Source organism: Brienomyrus brachyistius, chromosome 25 (genome assembly GCF_023856365.1).
Source record: "Brienomyrus brachyistius isolate T26 chromosome 25, BBRACH_0.4, whole genome shotgun sequence".
Taxonomy (NCBI): domain Eukaryota; kingdom Metazoa; phylum Chordata; class Actinopteri; order Osteoglossiformes; family Mormyridae; genus Brienomyrus; species Brienomyrus brachyistius.
The window spans coordinates 6,254,219-6,271,677 of NC_064557.1; the positions used below are offsets into that span (position 1 = coordinate 6,254,219).

Sequence of the window (17,459 nt, forward strand, 5' to 3'; positions counted from 1 at the left end):
ACATAACATCTTTATTTCCTACCCAAGCTAAAAACTATATGGCAGATTTATAATGGATTTTTTTATCGCTATATAATGATATACAGCCTACATCATTAGTAACATTTTGCTTAATTATAATGAGCATTATTTTTATGATAATGACGTTTTCCGCACGGACTACTTTATTAGCATTAACAGAAAAAGACTTTGCATCATACCCAGTCCTTTGCAGGGCGTGGTCTTTCCGATTGAAAGTATTACGGCCGTTGTGATGATTTACATCTTACCAATTAAGAAAGATGTAACTCACTTTTAATTTTAACTGGGACTGCAGAATAAAACACTTATCATCCATCTTTCAACCACTTATTTTGGTCAGGGTCGCAGTGAACACATTTTATTTAAGTGTACTTTTATCCTGAGACAAAATGGTTAATAAGTAACCGACCCACAAACTGCAATATTGGCTATTTTCTAATGTGCAGTAAGCAATGACCGCAACGTGGATTTTATTTTTTTTTTTTGTTAACGTAGTACTAAAAAGGTGCCACGTGCTCCCGCGTATCGCGAGATCTCGCGTCTCAGCCTCACGGGGCGAGCGGTCGCAGAGTTTCCGTGCTGTCCAGTAACCCGCGCCGCTCAGCACCGAGGCGGAATGTGACGGCCCGTGACCGCTGTGACTCATTCCGGATAGCTGGGATCCGCTCCAGTCAGACGCGGAAGCGAGGAATGCCAGGGGCGCACCGTGTTACTCACCCAAGAAGGAAAGACATGAAACCGGCACTCCAGTGACTCAGGATCGGGGCTGTGCTAGGCTAAGCTAGGCTAGGCTAGCGGTAACCATCATTCGCTAGTCATTTAGTTATCATTCAGCTGAATCAAAACCACAATGGCTTTAATCCTTTTTTCAAGATCCCGGTCTCCTCTAATTAAGACGTCTAGGTCACTAAACAAAGAGCTGAGAAGAGGTAATAAATAATTTTGATTATTTAAAACGTGATGCTGCCTTGGTAATTGAGCAGGGCTCGGTTATTAGCTGGCAGGCTGTGGGGCTGAGTGACCTTACCGTTTTTTTAAAGCGTTGGCTCGCTTTCGAAATATGTTGCTGGTTATGTAAGTGTGCTTGTGTGACGGTTAAAAAGACCGATTCGTAAGGTGAATATCAAGCAACACAGTGGCTTACGAGACGTCAAGATGGTTACATAGATCAATTTGCTGTGTCTCGGCAATCGACAGCCAGTTAGCCGCATGTGTGTCCGTTTAGTCTGTGCCGTAAATGTGAATTATGAACGACTCGATCTTTGTTTAAATGATTATCTAAATGCTGCAAATGCTTTTTACCCAATTAAGTAGTTTAGTGTTGTATAATAAGTGTAATCCTAGGACTTTACTGGCTTCTCTGCTAAAGCTAACTATCCGGTGTACCGGCGTATCAGTACGGACATCTTTGCACCTGTCAAGTATTACGTATCAAATCCGAGTGTGATTTTTGAGGTTTCTGATGAAATTCCCCATAAATCCCATTTCAGGACTGTTTTTGAAATCTGTTTGATTCATATTTGGATTTAAATGTAAGAACATTTAGCTACAAGCTTTAGATGATGTAGCTAAATCAAATATTGCATGATCTGTGTGTATTTTGTTTTGATTTATTCCAAAATGACAATAGTAAAAACGGAGACACTTTAAAATACGCCGCTTTCATGCTTTTTTTTCTGGAAAGCGCCTGATGTAGGTGCACCTCCAAAGGTTCTCGCGAGTTGTTTCCAAACCTGTAAAGAAATGTCTGCCAGATGTTTCCAAACTGATGTGCGCATCGTCAATAATCCCGTTTACTAGCAGTAGAAAACGGTTGCTTATCTACATATGAAATGTGAGATGTATGTTGTGAAGCTGGTTGTACATAATTAGAATAAGAAGAAGTGCAATGAAACTTATTAAAAGCACTCCTGTTTTGGATGACAGGTCAGTATATGACTGGTATATACCTGCAGAGTCATTGTTTGATTTCATGTATACATACTTTGTCTTTGTTAACTTGTCCAGAGCACTCTCCTGAAAGTATCTTGCAAAAATACACAAGAGTGGGAGTAGGAAATTCTCTTTTATTATATGCAGTTACAGTGTTTTGACGCTTTTATGGTCAAACATCAAAGGTTACAATAGCATTGTATTGCACACCATGGTAAGCTATGTAAAGTGCTGTGCTTATTGCTTATCATTTGGGAGTCATTTTTATTAGATTTTTTTCCCCACGTTTTTTATTAGTTTTTTTTTTGGATAGCTATGGATTTGGTGTTAAGTATTTTCCCTAATATGTGTATATGTCTTTTGTTTGGCTTGTATAACTTTATTGGAAAAGGTGGTTTTAGTGAAAGCACAGAGTGTCTCTCAAAGACAAGTGGAACTGAATGAAGGCCCAGGGCCAAATGTACTGAGACTGACAGGGCAAACTGCTAGCTAAGCCTGGCTATGAGGCTTTAGGGTCAGAGCAGACTGCCAAGTGCCGTGCACCGTACTCCTGTCTGGCTCGCATGGAACGCCCCTTGGGGTGCGTTTGACTGTGCAGAGAAGACGGGTCATACTGTGGCTAGGGCATCCGAGGTTCTCTAAGGAGGCTGTTCCCAGCCTGTCCTCACCTGCGGCACGGAGGTGAAACATCGCCCCTCCCCGCCTCTTGTGCAGACATGCCTCAGGTTGTTAGTTTTGGCTGCAGTCAATCAGTACTTATCCCACCTGATATTATTTGAATAATGATCATGTCTTGGGTTGACACGTACAGCCATCTCTGCAGCCTCACTGTTTTTCCAGCTGGCGTTCTCTGCTTGTCTTTTATCAGACTCATTCTGTAACCAATGTGTCTGATTCTAAGGTTACATATATGTTAAGACTTGTTTGGCTCCATATCTGTCATGAAAAGGCAACATTGCATTTAATTCTGAATGAATTTTAACTTTGAGACGTCTTCCAACGCTTGGTCTATTCGATGAAGCGTTGTATGCCAGTATTCTGGGTAGTTCCCGGTAGGGCTGAACGATTTATCGATTTCAAATCGAAATCGCGATTTTAAACGCCGCCATTAAGGAATTGCAAAGGCTGCGATTTAGGGTATGCATTATACAGCATGTCTGACCCAGGGTTTTATGTCCAGAGAATAGTTTTACAAATTCACGTTTTACTTCCTCCTTGTGGATTCACACCAATCAGCAGTGCGTCAAGGCAACTGAGTGTACGACCACGTGAATCCCGAAGCAAGCATTACATTTGCGAATATTGCAAATATTGATTCCTGCTAAGCTATCAGTGAATGACCGACCTATTTCATGGCCAGAGATTTTCATGTGTCAGAAAGGTCCTGTTATTAAGGGTACAAACAGCGTTAGCTGCAGGATCCCTGTTACCTTTCCTATTTATGTTTATTTTTATTACTTAAACTTAACACAGTCACAGCTTTTGTGATAGTTAAGAATCAAACATAAATCAATTGGCAATTAAAAAAAGGTAATAAGTACATATTGGAAGCAATTCATCTCTTTAAATTCTTGCATCCTAGACCAGTTAATATTTTGATGGCATCTCATGTGGTAATGCTGCGTCGTGTTTTAAATCTCTTGCACATTTAATATTGAATTGAACCTAGACTTTTAAAAAAATACGACAAATCAAATAGCAATCGCAGTATCTGTCATAATAATTATGATTAGCTATTTTCCCCAGTATTTGTGCTGTGTGATATCTATGATTTGCTTTGGTGGGGTTCATCAAAGCTACGCTCTGTTTTTATAAGATAAGGCTCACTGTCGATGTCTTTTTTTTTTCTTTTCATGTGCAATACTCTGTCAGGCCACCTTGGTGTCACGTTCAAAGGCCCTTGGCCGTGTTTGTACACGAGACCCACCCATAAAGTGCCAGGTGCCCTTTGCACTGGTGAAGGCCGTGCTGGATGTAATCAAGCACATGGTGAAATAGCTCCTTCTATTGCCCTTGGACCAGAAGAAGCTATGCTGGGGAGAGTGGGCATTTTGGATGGTACTGCTCTTTAAGACGGCCTGTGGTATGCTCTGTAGATAGTTATGTAATACAATCTGTCACACAAAAACTAGGGTACAAGATGAAATGAAATTCAGTAATTTGTAAACAGAATTATGACTTTTGAACACTTGTGTCAGTATGAATCTGTAAGTCAGTGTTGCATGAGTAGCCCCTTCAGTGTTACCCAGCCGACCTACACGGAAAACAACACCAGTGTAAAATGAACACTTCCAGACCAAATAAACTCTACATGTCCGTTTTAACACAACAAGAGTTAATTTAACACCGGCGATTTTGCTGTGTACCGTCTGTCGTACCCCTCAGCCTGATGATCACTCGCGTCTCTCTCGTCTTACTTTCTGTATACCTGTACATACCCGTGGACACCAGTCTCTTATTGGAATCCTCAGTAACCAGTGAAATTGCAAAGAAATGCATGTACTCATTTATTTAAATTGGTTATGAGGGAGTCTTTGAACGTGTCGTATAAGCATGTTTACATTCGTACAGACAGACAGTGCATGAAGATGCAGTGAGTGCGATTAGCGCAGCTCAGGCAGGCTGGAGGTCTTCTCACATGTGCTCTGGGGTGTCCACTTATGAGTGTCGGTTAATGTTAATGTTAGTGTCCATAAATTAAGATTGAGAACTTTACCGGCACGGTACGACCCCTGCTGGGTTTTCAACCTGAAACCCCTTCCTCTGAAGTCAGGCCGTTTAACCCCTTTTATAGCAGCTGTCTTAAAGTATTGATCTGTTCTGGTGTCTTTGTCCTAGGCCAGCTGTCAGATACGATCTGTTTTCAGTGCACAGCTCTCAGAATGACGAACCAAAGGTAAGCATTCAAGGAGCGCGGCTCGCTGAGTTGTGTGTTGAATTGTTATTGGAATAGAATAAATGTAAAGCAGAGGAATGATTGTATGCAGTTGTAAACATGCTTGTGCTAGCAGAATGCTAATAGTTAAGTATGCTTAAAGCTAGCTGAAGTGTGAGGTGGCATTGAGTTTCCCGGTGCCTTTAGGACCGACGGGCCTCAAAGAGCGCCGGCCTTCTCCCCGCTGTTCTTCAGCCCGTCACCTGGCAGCTCTCGGCAGTCCCCAGGCGCGTGGAGGCTGTACTGCGGCCAGGTGGCGGGTCCCCCTCCCGGTCCCCTGGGGACGTGGGCGGCCGCCGCCCCCGTGCGATGGTGGCACGGCAGCGCCCGGCTCTGCGACGACTCCAAGGTGGAGAAGTCCCTCAAGTCCCTGAAGGACAAGAACAAGACTCTGGAAGAGGGAGGTCCGGTCTACAGCCCCGCGGCCGAAGCCCCGCTGGTGCGGCGTTCCCTGGGCCAGCGCGTGCTGGACGAGCTGAAGCACTACTACCACGGCTTCCGGCTGCTGTGGGTGGACACCACCATCACCGGGCGCATGCTGTGGCGGGTACTCAACGGGAACGTACTGTCCCGCCGCGAGAGGCGGCAGGTGAGCTATACCCGCCTTCGCTCCGGAGTGCGCAATGGAAGAGAAACAGAAATGTTTTGATCCCATGGGGAAACACTCTTCTTTGCCTATCCCATCCTGCCCTCTAAGACACACTGACACATAATCAGGTGAGAACAAGCTTGGGGGTAACACAGGGTCAGCCAACATGCAGCGCCCCTGGAGATGGGCATTAAGGGCCTCCCACAAGGGTCCTATGGTGGCTTCAGTCTGTCGATCATGGGATTCAAACCGGCAACCTTCTGATCATGGATACAGGGTCTTAACCCTCTGACCCGCACACCTCCCCCACAACCTAGGGGGGCGCTATTTGAAGGAGTTGCCGCCTGTAGTATGTGGTACAACTTCAAAGCTAGATGTAGACTTTGGCATTATTTTGCCTTTTTGTCACAGACTTTGGTGGTTTGGATTTGAGGGAGCAGACTGAAATGTTTGTTGACTGCAGTTGGGTCCCTGGTGTGTACGATCTGTGTGTTTCCAGGAGGCAGAGGACCGTGAGCGGGTTTGGTTCAGTCACATCAGACTCTCTGGTGGTTTTTGGTGACTCTGAGAGATGGCGAGGATTGGATTACCGGGATAATGGCTTCAGTCTTCAGCTTGGTTTCCTCATGGGAATTGGGGGGGGGGGACTATCGTCTGTCTCTCAATAGAGAGGCTGCAAAACCTCCCCGTTCCTGGTTTTTAGTGTTTTAATGATGTTTGCAGCATCAGTGCATTTCCCCCTTGGCTGAAAACCCTGTCATGTGACTCACTTTGAGAAAACAGCAGTGCTATTTATGATGTTTGCCCTCAAAAAAGCGAATTTTGCTGGTATGTCACAGAGCCATTTGCTTCAGAGTGCTGATTCAGTCTGTGATGTCTTTACACTCATGTATCCAGCTGTAGACTAGTATGGGCGGATGCATCTATTTTCCATTTTAAGTGCAATTTGCACTGGTGCTGGGAGATGTAGTTTGTCAGCACTTCCAGTCCTGTTTTCAGCTGCAGGTGTACTGGGAATTGTAGTTTGTCAGCACTTGTATTTTTTTGTGACGACAATGCTCAAATTGTAAGCTTGGGATGGTTAGATTAAAAGAAAGAAATTTAGTTCTAACTGAACAATACTGTGTATATGTACACTTTATTCATACCTGTTGGGAAATGGGGTAGTTTTCGTATTTCTCAACTTGCTTTTTGTGACATACATGCCATGTGATGTACATAGAGCACGTTTTTGGGTTATAGGAAAGGGACAGCCAGTGATGATGCCCTGAAGCAGTTGGGGTAAAGGGTCTTTCTTTAGTGTTTAATGATGTGATTGTGCTGTTGGCTCCACGATTCAATCCCACAAAGTTCTGGACAGGCACAGATTCCTGACCTGCTGAAGTACACACTGCCCACTCGGACCTACTTGAACCCCCTTGGCTGTTCAGACTCTCTGCGCTTGCCTGTGACGTGCCAGAGGCGATGCTGTTCCTTTAAGAGCTTGTTTGTTTGTGTGCCTGGTCCACACTCAGCTCCTCATGGAGCCGGAGCTCGCAGGGTCCATCTCCATGCCAATGGATGGAGGACAAAAGCTCTTTCTCAGGTCGACAGGCCAAGCTTTGTCCCCGGTGGACAGGGGAGGGGTTAAACACCACCTTTCACCCCCCCCCCCACCCCGCATCTATGAACGTGTTCCTTCAGGATTACCTACCCCCACATAATCCTCTGTTACCTACCCCCACGGCTGTCTGAACACAGGGGACGTGGCAGCCGGCCAATCTGGTGGCCCCTTAGCCATTAGCATTAGCATTCGGGGGTTCTCTGTGAGCTCAGTCTGGATGTAAATCATGGCTTCCCATTCGTCAGACCCCTGCCAGTGGTGGATATTCATTCTGTCCTATGGCCAGCACACCTGCCAAGGCTCGGCAAATAATCATTTAGTTTGGTCTTCTCTGCTCATGCTGGGTAGAAAGAAATATACAGGACTACCTGTGGTCCATCGTCAATGGAAAAGATGATTGAAATATGATCATTGGCTGAAGCTCTTGAACCTTTCTGCTCTTATTGTAGTTCTTGCGTACCTGTGCGGACGTGTTCCGGCTCCTGCCCTTCCTGGTCTTCATCATTGTGCCCTTCATGGAGTTCCTACTTCCTGTAGCCTTGAAGCTCTTCCCCAACATGCTGCCTTCCACCTTCGAGACGCAGTCCAAGAAGGTAGGAATGGTTTTGTCCCTGAACACTAGCCAGCATGGTGAGCACTAAAGTGCTAACCTCAGGCCACAGTGTAGTGAGTGCTATATTGTTAGCCCCAGGGCACAGCATGCTAATTACTGAACCGCCAAACCCAGGTCACTGTGTGGCGAGCACTAAAATGCTAACCCCATGAAATAGCATGTCAAGTGCTAAACCGCTAGGCTCAGACCCACAATGTAGCAAGTACTAAAGCGCTAGCCCCAGGGCACAGCATGTCCCAAACACGCAGTGTAACACATGCTAAAACACTATCCCCATGGCACAGCGTGCAGAGTGCTCAAGTGCTAGCCCTAGACCCACAGTGTAGCAAGTACTAAAGCACTAACTCCAGGTAACTCATGCTAAAATGCTAGTCCCAGGGAACAGCATGCAGAGTGCTAAAGCGCTAGCCCTGGCCCACAGCATAGCACTAGCCCCAGGTCATTGTGTGCTGAGTAAGCATTAGCCCAAGGGCACAGCATAGCAAGTGCTGAAGTTCTAACCCCAACTGATAACGTAGTGTGTACTAAAGTGCTAGCTCCAGGGCACAACTGAATGCTAAAGTGCTAGCCTCAGCGTATCGGATAGTGAGTGGGTGCTAAAGCGCTAGCAGCAGTGTACCACATAACGAGTGCTAAAGTGCTAGCCCCTGGCCCACAGCATAGCGAATACTAAAGCGATAGCCCCAGAGCGCAGTGTGCTGAGTGCTAATGCATTAGCTGCAGGGCAGAGCACACTGAGTGGTAAAGCGTTAGCCCTGGCACTTAGCGCCAAGTGCTAAACCATTCATTTCAGGACACAGTGCACCAAGTGGTAAAACGTTATCCTTGGGGTACAGTGTGTCAAGTGTTAAATGTGGTGTATAGCTAAGTGCCATGTGTGCTCGCTACAGGAGGAAAGACTGAAGAAGGAGCTGAGGGTTAAGCTGGAGATGGCCAAGTTCCTCCAGGACACAGTGGAGGAGATTGCCCTGCGCAACAAAGCCGCTAAGGACAACGTGACTAAGGAGTTCTCTACTTTCTTCCAGAAGGTAATGCCCATTGGTCAGGTTCCTGACCCCCATTCCCAGTGAGAATCTATTTGCTGGCTCCTTCCGTAAGCAGCTTCATTCAGAGTAAAGGCTTCTGGGACAGTCTGCTGCATCTTCCTTTATGTTCTATTACCCCGGAACTTGATTCATTGTAGGTTTTGGAGATGATGCAAAGAGTCTCATTATGAATGCTGTGTGTGCTAAGTGTTGGAGAGCTGTGTATGTTACATACGTACTGAGTCACATCCTGGTTATGAGTATGTTTTGTGTGAGTTGGCAAGAGCCACGAGACAGCAGCACATGCATATGTAAGCCGTCCTAAACCATATGTCTGCTTTGAGATGCTTTGCCTTATTTTTCCTGACACTATTCTGTATCTGCTAGCTGCCTGACACATTAATGTAATTTACCCTTTCGCGACATTCATCTTTTCATGTGGACGCACGTCAACAACCATTTGTTGAGCATGTGTTGTGTTAGTAGAGTCAATAGTTGTGGTTTTCTGCCTGAGAAGAATGTCGCATTGGGGCCTGTGTTGAGGTGTCCCTGTGTCAGGCGCTGAGCTAGACGTCGCCATCTTCCTCATAGATCCGGGATTCTGGGGAGAGGCCCAGCAATGAGGAGATCATTCGCTTCTCCAAGCTGTTTGAGGATGAGCTGACTCTGGACAACCTGACGCGGCCCCAGCTGGTGGCTCTGTGCCGCCTGCTGGAGCTGCAGTCCATCGGCACCAACAACTTCCTGCGGTTCCAGCTGATCATGAAGCTGCGCGCCATCCGCACCGACGACAAGGTCCGGCCCCGCCGAGCCGCCGACCTGACCGTCGCGGAATTCGAGCCGGAGCGCTGGAGTATCTGAGTGTCTCACACGCGTGACTGTCGTCTCCCGCCTTCAGCTGATCGCCGAGGAAGGCGTGGACAGCCTGAATGTGAGCGAGCTGCAGGCGGCGTGTCGGGTGCGAGGCATGCGGGCGCTGGGTGTCACCGAGCAGAGGCTGCGCGAGCAGCTCAGACAGGTAAATCGGGCCTCTCCGTCACATGGGGCGTGACGTGGCAGGTGGGGTCAAAGGTCACGCTTCCATCACCTCCGCCCCAGCTTCAGACTTCTCATGGTGGCTGCGTTAACCCAGAAAATGATTCAGCCATTGAAAATACCTTTCGTATTTAAGTCAAATGGGGCTTTATTTCCATGCCATATATACAGAGCTGTGCTTCAGCACAGGATAACTGTCCCTTTGCTCTTGATTTGCATGAATTTCTGTGGTAAGATTTATCTTTATTGAGATTTTTTAATATAAATATTTACTACACTACTGACAAGGTTCTCCATACGTCGTTTTTCTCTTTAGGACAGGGGTGGGCAATCTTATCCACAAACGGCCGGGGGGTGTGTGCAGGTTTTTGGGATACACTGTTCAAACCCAGGTGTGAGGCCCCTTCAGAAAATCAGTCCTCTACTTAGTAATTTAATTAGGGAGTTGCAGCAGAACTCCGCACACACAGCGGCCCTTTCTGGGTAAGGTTCCCTGGCCATCCTTTAGATGATTTCGGGGCAGATGGGATGTTTTTAGAACATGATATTTTCTAAATTGGGGATTTTTTTTGTTTTCCAGAATATTTGTTGGCATGAATTAATCAGCAGCATTTAGTGGAGACAGAGCTCTGAAGGTCAAATAGTAAGATCCTACGTTAATTAATATTATTAACAATAATATAAATTATTATTCTGATATTCCCTGCGCACATACCACAGAAGTGAGCTGGCTAGAGAATTATCATGGACACTAGTGAATTGATCACGCCCAGGGTGTTCAGTGCTGCCCGGGTGCACATTTGGAGTGTGGCAGGCGTTCATCCGCGGAGGTGAACAGTGACGTCAAGCGTGTCGTAAACGTTCGACCGGACACATCCGCTAGTATGCGTGCGGAGAAGCATGAACCAGCCATAACATTCAACAGGCAGGTTAAAGAGACTCCCCTCCTCCCTTTTTGGTCGTGCAAGAAACCACAAGCTACATCTGCAGAAGTTACTTCTGATGCTCTGAGAGATAAATGGATGGTTTCCTCTGTAACAAGCCACGCCTCAGGATCTGAAGTCATATAGATACTTTTCAGACTGGCAGAGTCATGCATTGTGAGAATGGGGCGGACGGGATTTTGCATAGCCTGTACTTCTGTGATTATAATCGATCTGTTTGATGTAATGATCTGTAATGTATTTAAATGACTTTATTAGAAATCTCTACTGAGTGCCTGTTTAATTTCTCTTATCTTTTAAATGCATGTTCTAAATCTGATAAAAAAGCAATTGGACAGACGCAGTGTTGGACAAACCATTGAATGTAATTTTATTTGTACGGTTTGATCCAAAAAATGCACACACCTCTAATTTTGTGGGGTTTGTTTTTTTTTTTAAGTCTGCTGTATGTGGTCTGTATGCAATTAAAATGTCTCTGTCTCCCTCTAGTGGTTGGAGCTGCATCTGGATCAGCAGATCCCCACCTCGCTGCTGCTACTGTCCAGAGCAATGTTCCTACCAGACACACTGTCCCCCGCTGACCAGCTTAAGACCACCCTGCAGACGCTGCCAGATGTTGTGGTGCGTGTGCGTGTGCGAGAGATTGTGTTGAATGCGTTTGATTCCATGTGACACTGCATCTGTGTCTGGCTAAGGCTAAGGAAGCCCAGGTTAAGGTGGCTGAGGTGGAACTCTCCAAGGTGGACAACAGGACCAAAGTGGAGACCACACTGCAAGAGGAGCTGGCCATCCAGCAGGAGCAGAGGGAGAGGCTGGCTGAGGTAAGCCCCCCCCCCCCCCCCCAAACACCGTGGTCACATTTGCTGGGGCAGCTCAGGGCTCAGATGGGCGTATCTCATTCCACAGAAGGAGGCGGAGCCTGTTGCCGCCAAGGCCCCGAAGGCGCAGGTGGCTGGGGAGCCTGATCAGGAGCTGGTCAGTGTGGACACCACCATCCATTCAGAGACCCTGAAGGACACTGCCCCCGTTCTTGAGGGTATCAAGGTACGGTGGGCGGGGCTATGCCTTGGCAAGCTGTGGGGTGTGGCTAAAGAGGGGCTAGGAACGTGTACAAGTCCACTGCTTCCTGCTGGTTTTAATATTACAGTCATACAGTTAAAATGCAGCTTATTTCTAAGGACTGACCGCAGATTGTCTCTCTCAACCTCGTTACTGCATCATTACCCACTGCGATTGCAGTGGCTCTTACAGGACTGAAACCTATACCCATTTGGGTGACTTCTGCCGTATGATTCCAGGCAGGTGACAGTGAGGGCACCTCTGGACTTTAGATGAGCGGGGTTCGAATTATACACACAACGCTGTCATTTATGCTATTATGCTATTTTTTTATTTCAGGAACCTCAATGTATAGAAAATATAAAATATAACCTACAACACAAAATTGAACAGGGGAGCCCCGGTCCGTCTCAGGGGAGCCCCGGTCCGTCTCAGGGGAGCCCCGGTCCGTCTCAGGGGAGCCCCGGTCCGTCTCAGGGGAGCCCCGGTCCGTCTCAGGGGAGCCCCGGTCCGTCTCAGGGGAGCCCCGGTCCGTCTCAGGGGAGCCCCGGTCCGTCTCAGGGGAGCCGTGCTCCCCTTAGCTCCCCCGTAATTCGAACCATGCAGATGAGGAATAGCAGAATACTATCATGTTTACTGAGTCATTGCTCCTCTTTTTACCCTGATCTGTAGTAGTAAAGGACTAAGTTTATGAACTGATGAATGCAGATAGTTGTGGAATGTTGGCGTTTTGGCTGGTGTTTCCTGGTTTCAGCACCTCTCTTATGTAGATGACACAGATGTTTGATGCTCCACCTCACTTATCAGTGTTCTGCCCCGTTCAGGGAGAGGAGATCACCAAAGAGGAGATCGACATGCTGAGTGATGCCTGCACCAAACTGAAGGAGCAGAAAAAGCTACTGACTCTGGAAAAGGAGGAGCTGGAGGAGCTGAAGGACGACGTGCAGGAGTACAACGAAGTAAGGAGTCCCAGCCGCTGAGCTTTACCTCTGAGCCGAACCTCTAAATGTTTCGACTGTGATTTCTGATGGGCTTAACTTGGGACACTAGGACCTGGAGGAGATGAAGAAGGAGCTGTCCAAGGCTGGTCAGGAGGCGGTAGTGCAGGAGTCAAAGGCCAGCAAGCGTCTTTCCCGAAGGGTCAACCTCATGATCGGCCGCATCGACAGCATCATCACCGAACTGGACAAGGACAAGGCGACGCTGGATGGACAGATGGACAGCAGGGCGGCGCCACCTCTGGGGTGAGTGTTCACGTTAGTGCGTTTCTTTAGCTTGACTGATTTAACAAGATGACTTATTTCTGTTGGGATGTGTGTGTGTGTGTGTGTGGAGAGACTGCAGTTTATTCAGTCTGCGTCCGTCCCGGTGATTAAAAAATCCCATGTCTGACCTATGGGATTGGCTTGTTTACAGTAAAATGGTGGTGGGGACACTCAGTGATAGACCCAGGGAATTTGTGCAAATGGGGGTCTCCTAATTGGACGATGCCGTCAGGCGAGTTGGTAACTGTGCAGAGTGATTCACGGAGGCAGGTGTGGTTGCTCTGGGCCCAGACTTAAATCCTCCCAGTGCCATGCTGGCTGAAATATGGCTGAAATATGAAGACTTTTGTGCCGTGTTTTACCTGCCTGTTCCCTTCTTTGGTTCTTTCGTCATGATATTTATGGAAATTATTTTTGAATAAATCATATCAACATGGGATTATTTGTTAAATCTAGCAGTCTGGATGTGATCCAGAGCTGTTGTCTAACTGTTTTAGCTGAGTGAAAACGCAGGGATTACTTTGGACAGTTACCAGTAAATTTATGCAGCAAATTGATTAAACGAGTGCTTCTTAAAATTTATCTCTACAAATCACAGCTACTAAACTTTCTCCAGAGATCGAATCGGCGAATCATTGTGGATAGTGAGACTCCCAATCACAAGCCAGCATGGACTTTAACCCACACCACCATCTTACTCTCTGTCAAATTCAGTGATCAATTCGTGTATGCAGCTTGTACTTCAACTTTAGGGAGAACCTCATCAGCATCGACGAGCTGATCGCCATCATGCGGCAGATCCAGAACATTCCGGAGCAAAAGCTGCAGAGCATCGCTGAAGCGCTGGACGAAAACAAGGATGGCAAGATTGACATCGATGATGTCATTAAGGTAGGCTGTCCATCATGTAGACTGATGGGGGAAACATTGAATATTACGTGTGTTCTCTGCAAGTTATTTACTTCTAGCTGCTGTTGTATGAAGTTCTCAGGTCAAATATCTGTAAGATGATTTCTGGCGTTGATATCTTTAGCGGTGCCAAATGAAGCTCCCCTCATCTCCCTAACTGTAAATCTGTATTTAGATCATCAACCCAGAACATCAGGGATCCATGCCCTTAAGGGGTGTGGCTGACCCTAGGCCCCGCCCCCCCAAGTCACATGTTTACCTCTCCGTCCCATAGGTGGTGGAGCTGATCGACAAGGAGGACATAAACATCTCCACCACGCAGATGGCTGAAATCATGGCGATGCTGGAGAAGGAGGGGATACTGGTGGAGAAGGAGAAGGCCAAAGAGAAGGCAAAGCAGAAGGAGGAGCAGGCTGTGGAAGTGCAGAGCTGAGTCCGAGCCTTAGGGGGGCCAGACCGAGTCACAGCATGGCGCACAGATGAGGCCTCGCTTAGGACTCCCAGCATTAGACAGACATGTCATGTACAATTCACATGTAACAGGACATGTGCACCTCCACATTTAGTTCCAATCTGATAAATCTGATTAATACATTTTAAGCCAGAATACTAAGGACGGATAGTAACGTTTGAGTCCATTTGCCTTTCATTAATATTTATATTTGGGAATGAAAGTATTTTAAATATTTTGCTGCGTAGGAGATCATCATATCATTATCATCATCATCATCATTCCATAAGTGCATATTATCATTAGGGGTCCAAGCATGTAGAAATATGTTCCATGACTCCGTGTCTGTGACACATTGGCCAGAACAGAAGGGGCCTCCTTTGCTGGTCAGTAGGTGGGGTTCTGCACGTCCCCACAGAATGTTGTAGGTTTTACGGCCTTGGCTGCCCATTTGATTTTAGGGCAAAAAAAAACCAACAACATTTGAACAAAAACTAGTGGTGACAGCTACATAAACAGTGTGGCCACCAGCTACGCCCAAAATGCCACGCCCTTCACCACGCCCAAAATGCCACGCCCTTCACCACGCCCAAAATGCCACGCCCTTCACCACGCCCAAAATGCCACGCCCTTCACCACGCCCAAAATGCCACGCCCTTCACCACGCCCAAAATGCCACGCCCTTCACCACGCCCAAAATGCCACGCCCCTTCACCACGCCCATCTTAAACCAACTGCTCTAGCTCAAGAGTGCTTTGGCCAGTCTTCACCAGAGGCGAACTCTGGCAGGCATATCGAGGACGGAGCAGCAAACCTGGTGTCATTGCATCCATAGAGGGTGCTATGACATCTGTACCTGTAAAACCACTGGACCAATCCGGTCTATGCCGCCCTCGTCTTAGCCTAAGGCAATATGTACAGTGATGTAATGATACATCAGCCAATAGGATTTCGGCAGCCATTTTACATGCTACCATATGGTCGTCCATTATAATCTGTCTTTCTGGTCTGCTAGCCTGCGGTGCTTGGACCCGGCTGACCACCTCTTGTTTATTTTTTCGCTTCTGACATCAATCATCGATCATTAAATGTAGTTTCAAGGCTGTCCATTGACCAGTGTGTTAAGTGCTGTTTATCCTAACACGCTTACCTTCGGGGCAAAGTGATTGGCTCGCATGAGGCGGATGAGAAGACTGTCCTGCTACTGCATGTACCTTCTCCTTACACGTACCTGTATATCTATGACGTGTATGTGCCAGGGAAGGGTTTGCAGCGCTGGTTTACCAAAGGCGTGTCGACGAAAGGGCACCATGTCATAGGCGTTGTGATGATAGAACTGTAATGGGTTCATTTGGTCTGGCCTGGTGTGTTGGAAATCATCTGTTTGTATTACTTGGGTGTATTGGGTAAACCCAAGCAGCATAAGGCTTCTTTGTCCTCAACAATCGAGCTATTCTCTCGGGAGTAACTTGAAACTTGTGGCTACTGGCAGCTGAAGCGTCGCTTCATGCTTTTTTGGCTGTGATTGCGTGACGGGCAGGAACCCCCGCCCCCTGGATGTGTGTGTGTAAATCACGGCATGTGACCTGGGGTTGTGGACAGCAGTTTGGTGTTCAGGCCTGACGATGCTGTGAGCACCTTTTATGAACTGAAAAGGCCTGTGTTGGGCTAATCTATGATCAAGCGTGGCTTTTAATTTTTTTAAATTTGGACTCAGGTTTAAACGTCTTCTGCAGGCAGCTGTAGGGAGATGGGATCCGTCAGACCGATTTGGGTCAGAAGTGATGTGTAGTGTTTGCTGCACTGGTCGTTCGACTGAAAGAGGGATACCAAGAATGCAAAAGACCTTAAGTAGTTTTGTTTGGGAATTTAGTGTCATTTAATTTGCTGTTAATTAAATAATATTTCTCATTGTTTTGAAAGATGAACTTGTCTCATCTTGATTCTGAAGGTGTTTTCCAGTTTTTGGGAACTGTATGGAGTGAAATGTTTTGGTGCGTTGTGGCCTGTGAGATCTCAAAGCCGCTTAGCACTGCGTTAATTTTCGCTCCCTGCTCAATTTGTCTGCATCGCTTTTGCGCAGGAATGCAATGGGTACTTCTGTAAATGTCAGTATATATTTGAATTTAGTATGAAAATGCTGGATGCAGTCTTGCATTTATTCCTGAAATAAGCCTTTCAGAATTACTATATCCAGCATTTTGTACTATGTAATGCAATGATATTTATATCAGTTTTATTTAAAGTATTTAACAGATTGACTGACACCAAGGATTAACCCATCAAAATATCGGATATAGAAACTGATTAAAATGGCTAAAATTCTCACTTTTAAAGCTACTTTAAATCAGTAGCTGTGTATTTTAGAATATTCTCCAGCTGTGCATATTTACATACTATGACAGAATTTATTTTAATTCAATAAAGTTTGGTTCCTGACGGAGTTCTTTTGTTGTTTTTTTACCCTGTGCTCGTTTCCATTTCCTTCCTTTAACTTTCTCTTTTGGGTTTTCCTTCCTTAACCCTTTCACTGCCCGATACCTGCCCCTTCATCTCCCTGCCATCATCTCCTCACTTGGCCATCAATGGGCTCTTCTGCTGAACCCTAGAAACACAGATGGAACCGTGCAGATTTGCACTATTTCTTGTCACTGACCAGAAGGTGGCGCCAGTAAATCCTGCCCAGGTGATCCGTAGGTCAAGCTAAACTTCACTGCTACAGCTAAATCACTGGTGTGTGCAGCCTGGTGCCAGTGTCCAGATCCTCAATGTAAAAAAATGTGCAATTTTTCCAGACATTATATGGCCTTTTCTGTCATTCAACACAATGATAGAGGTAATTGTGACCTTGGAAGATGACATCGCCATTCATTTGACCTAGTCCTTCAGTTCCCTGTTATGTAATGCATTGGTAGTTGATGTCTTCTTCACTGGGTGCTTGATGTCTTTAGTGGGATACAGATGCTTATCTCCAGACTTCTCAGATGTCGTGCAGAGAAACGAACATAGCGAGGTGAATTTCTATCCTAGAAGAGCCGTCTTCATATTACGATTAAAGCTTTTAAAGAAGAAACCGTT

General features: G+C 46.4%; 1 protein-coding gene across 3 annotated transcripts; it reads left to right on the forward strand.

The window, feature by feature from the left end:
• The first annotated feature begins 563 nt into the window (after positions 1–563).
• Positions 564–16,824, forward strand: letm1 (leucine zipper-EF-hand containing transmembrane protein 1). 3 transcript variants are annotated; one of them, XM_048995769.1, is made up of 14 exons: positions 564–950; positions 4,792–4,849; positions 5,036–5,477; positions 7,530–7,673; positions 8,584–8,721; positions 9,310–9,513; positions 9,617–9,736; positions 11,187–11,318; positions 11,393–11,518; positions 11,604–11,741; positions 12,581–12,715; positions 12,807–13,000; positions 13,756–13,912; positions 14,205–16,824. In XM_048995769.1, the coding sequence occupies exons 1-14, from the start codon at positions 872–874 to the stop codon at positions 14,361–14,363; spliced, it is 2,226 nt and encodes a 741-aa protein (XP_048851726.1). In that variant the 5' UTR covers positions 564–871; the 3' UTR covers positions 14,364–16,824. The 3 variants fall into 3 exon arrangements, with proteins under 3 accessions (XP_048851726.1, XP_048851727.1, XP_048851728.1); XM_048995770.1 differs by having other exon boundaries at positions 13,774–13,912; XM_048995771.1 differs by having other exon boundaries at positions 5,084–5,477.
• The last annotated feature ends 635 nt before the right edge of the window (positions 16,825–17,459 follow it).

Coding starts and splice junctions, on each gene's coding strand:
- letm1 (XM_048995769.1), top strand. CDS start 872: ATGGCTTTAATCCTTTTTTCAAGATCCCGGTCTCCTCTAATTAAGACG. Junction 5,478..7,529: donor CCCGCCGCGAGAGGCGGCAG/GTGAGCTATACC, acceptor CTCTTATTGTAG/TTCTTGCGTACCTGTGCGGA. Junction 11,319..11,392: donor AGACGCTGCCAGATGTTGTG/GTGCGTGTGCGT, acceptor TGTCTGGCTAAG/GCTAAGGAAGCCCAGGTTAA.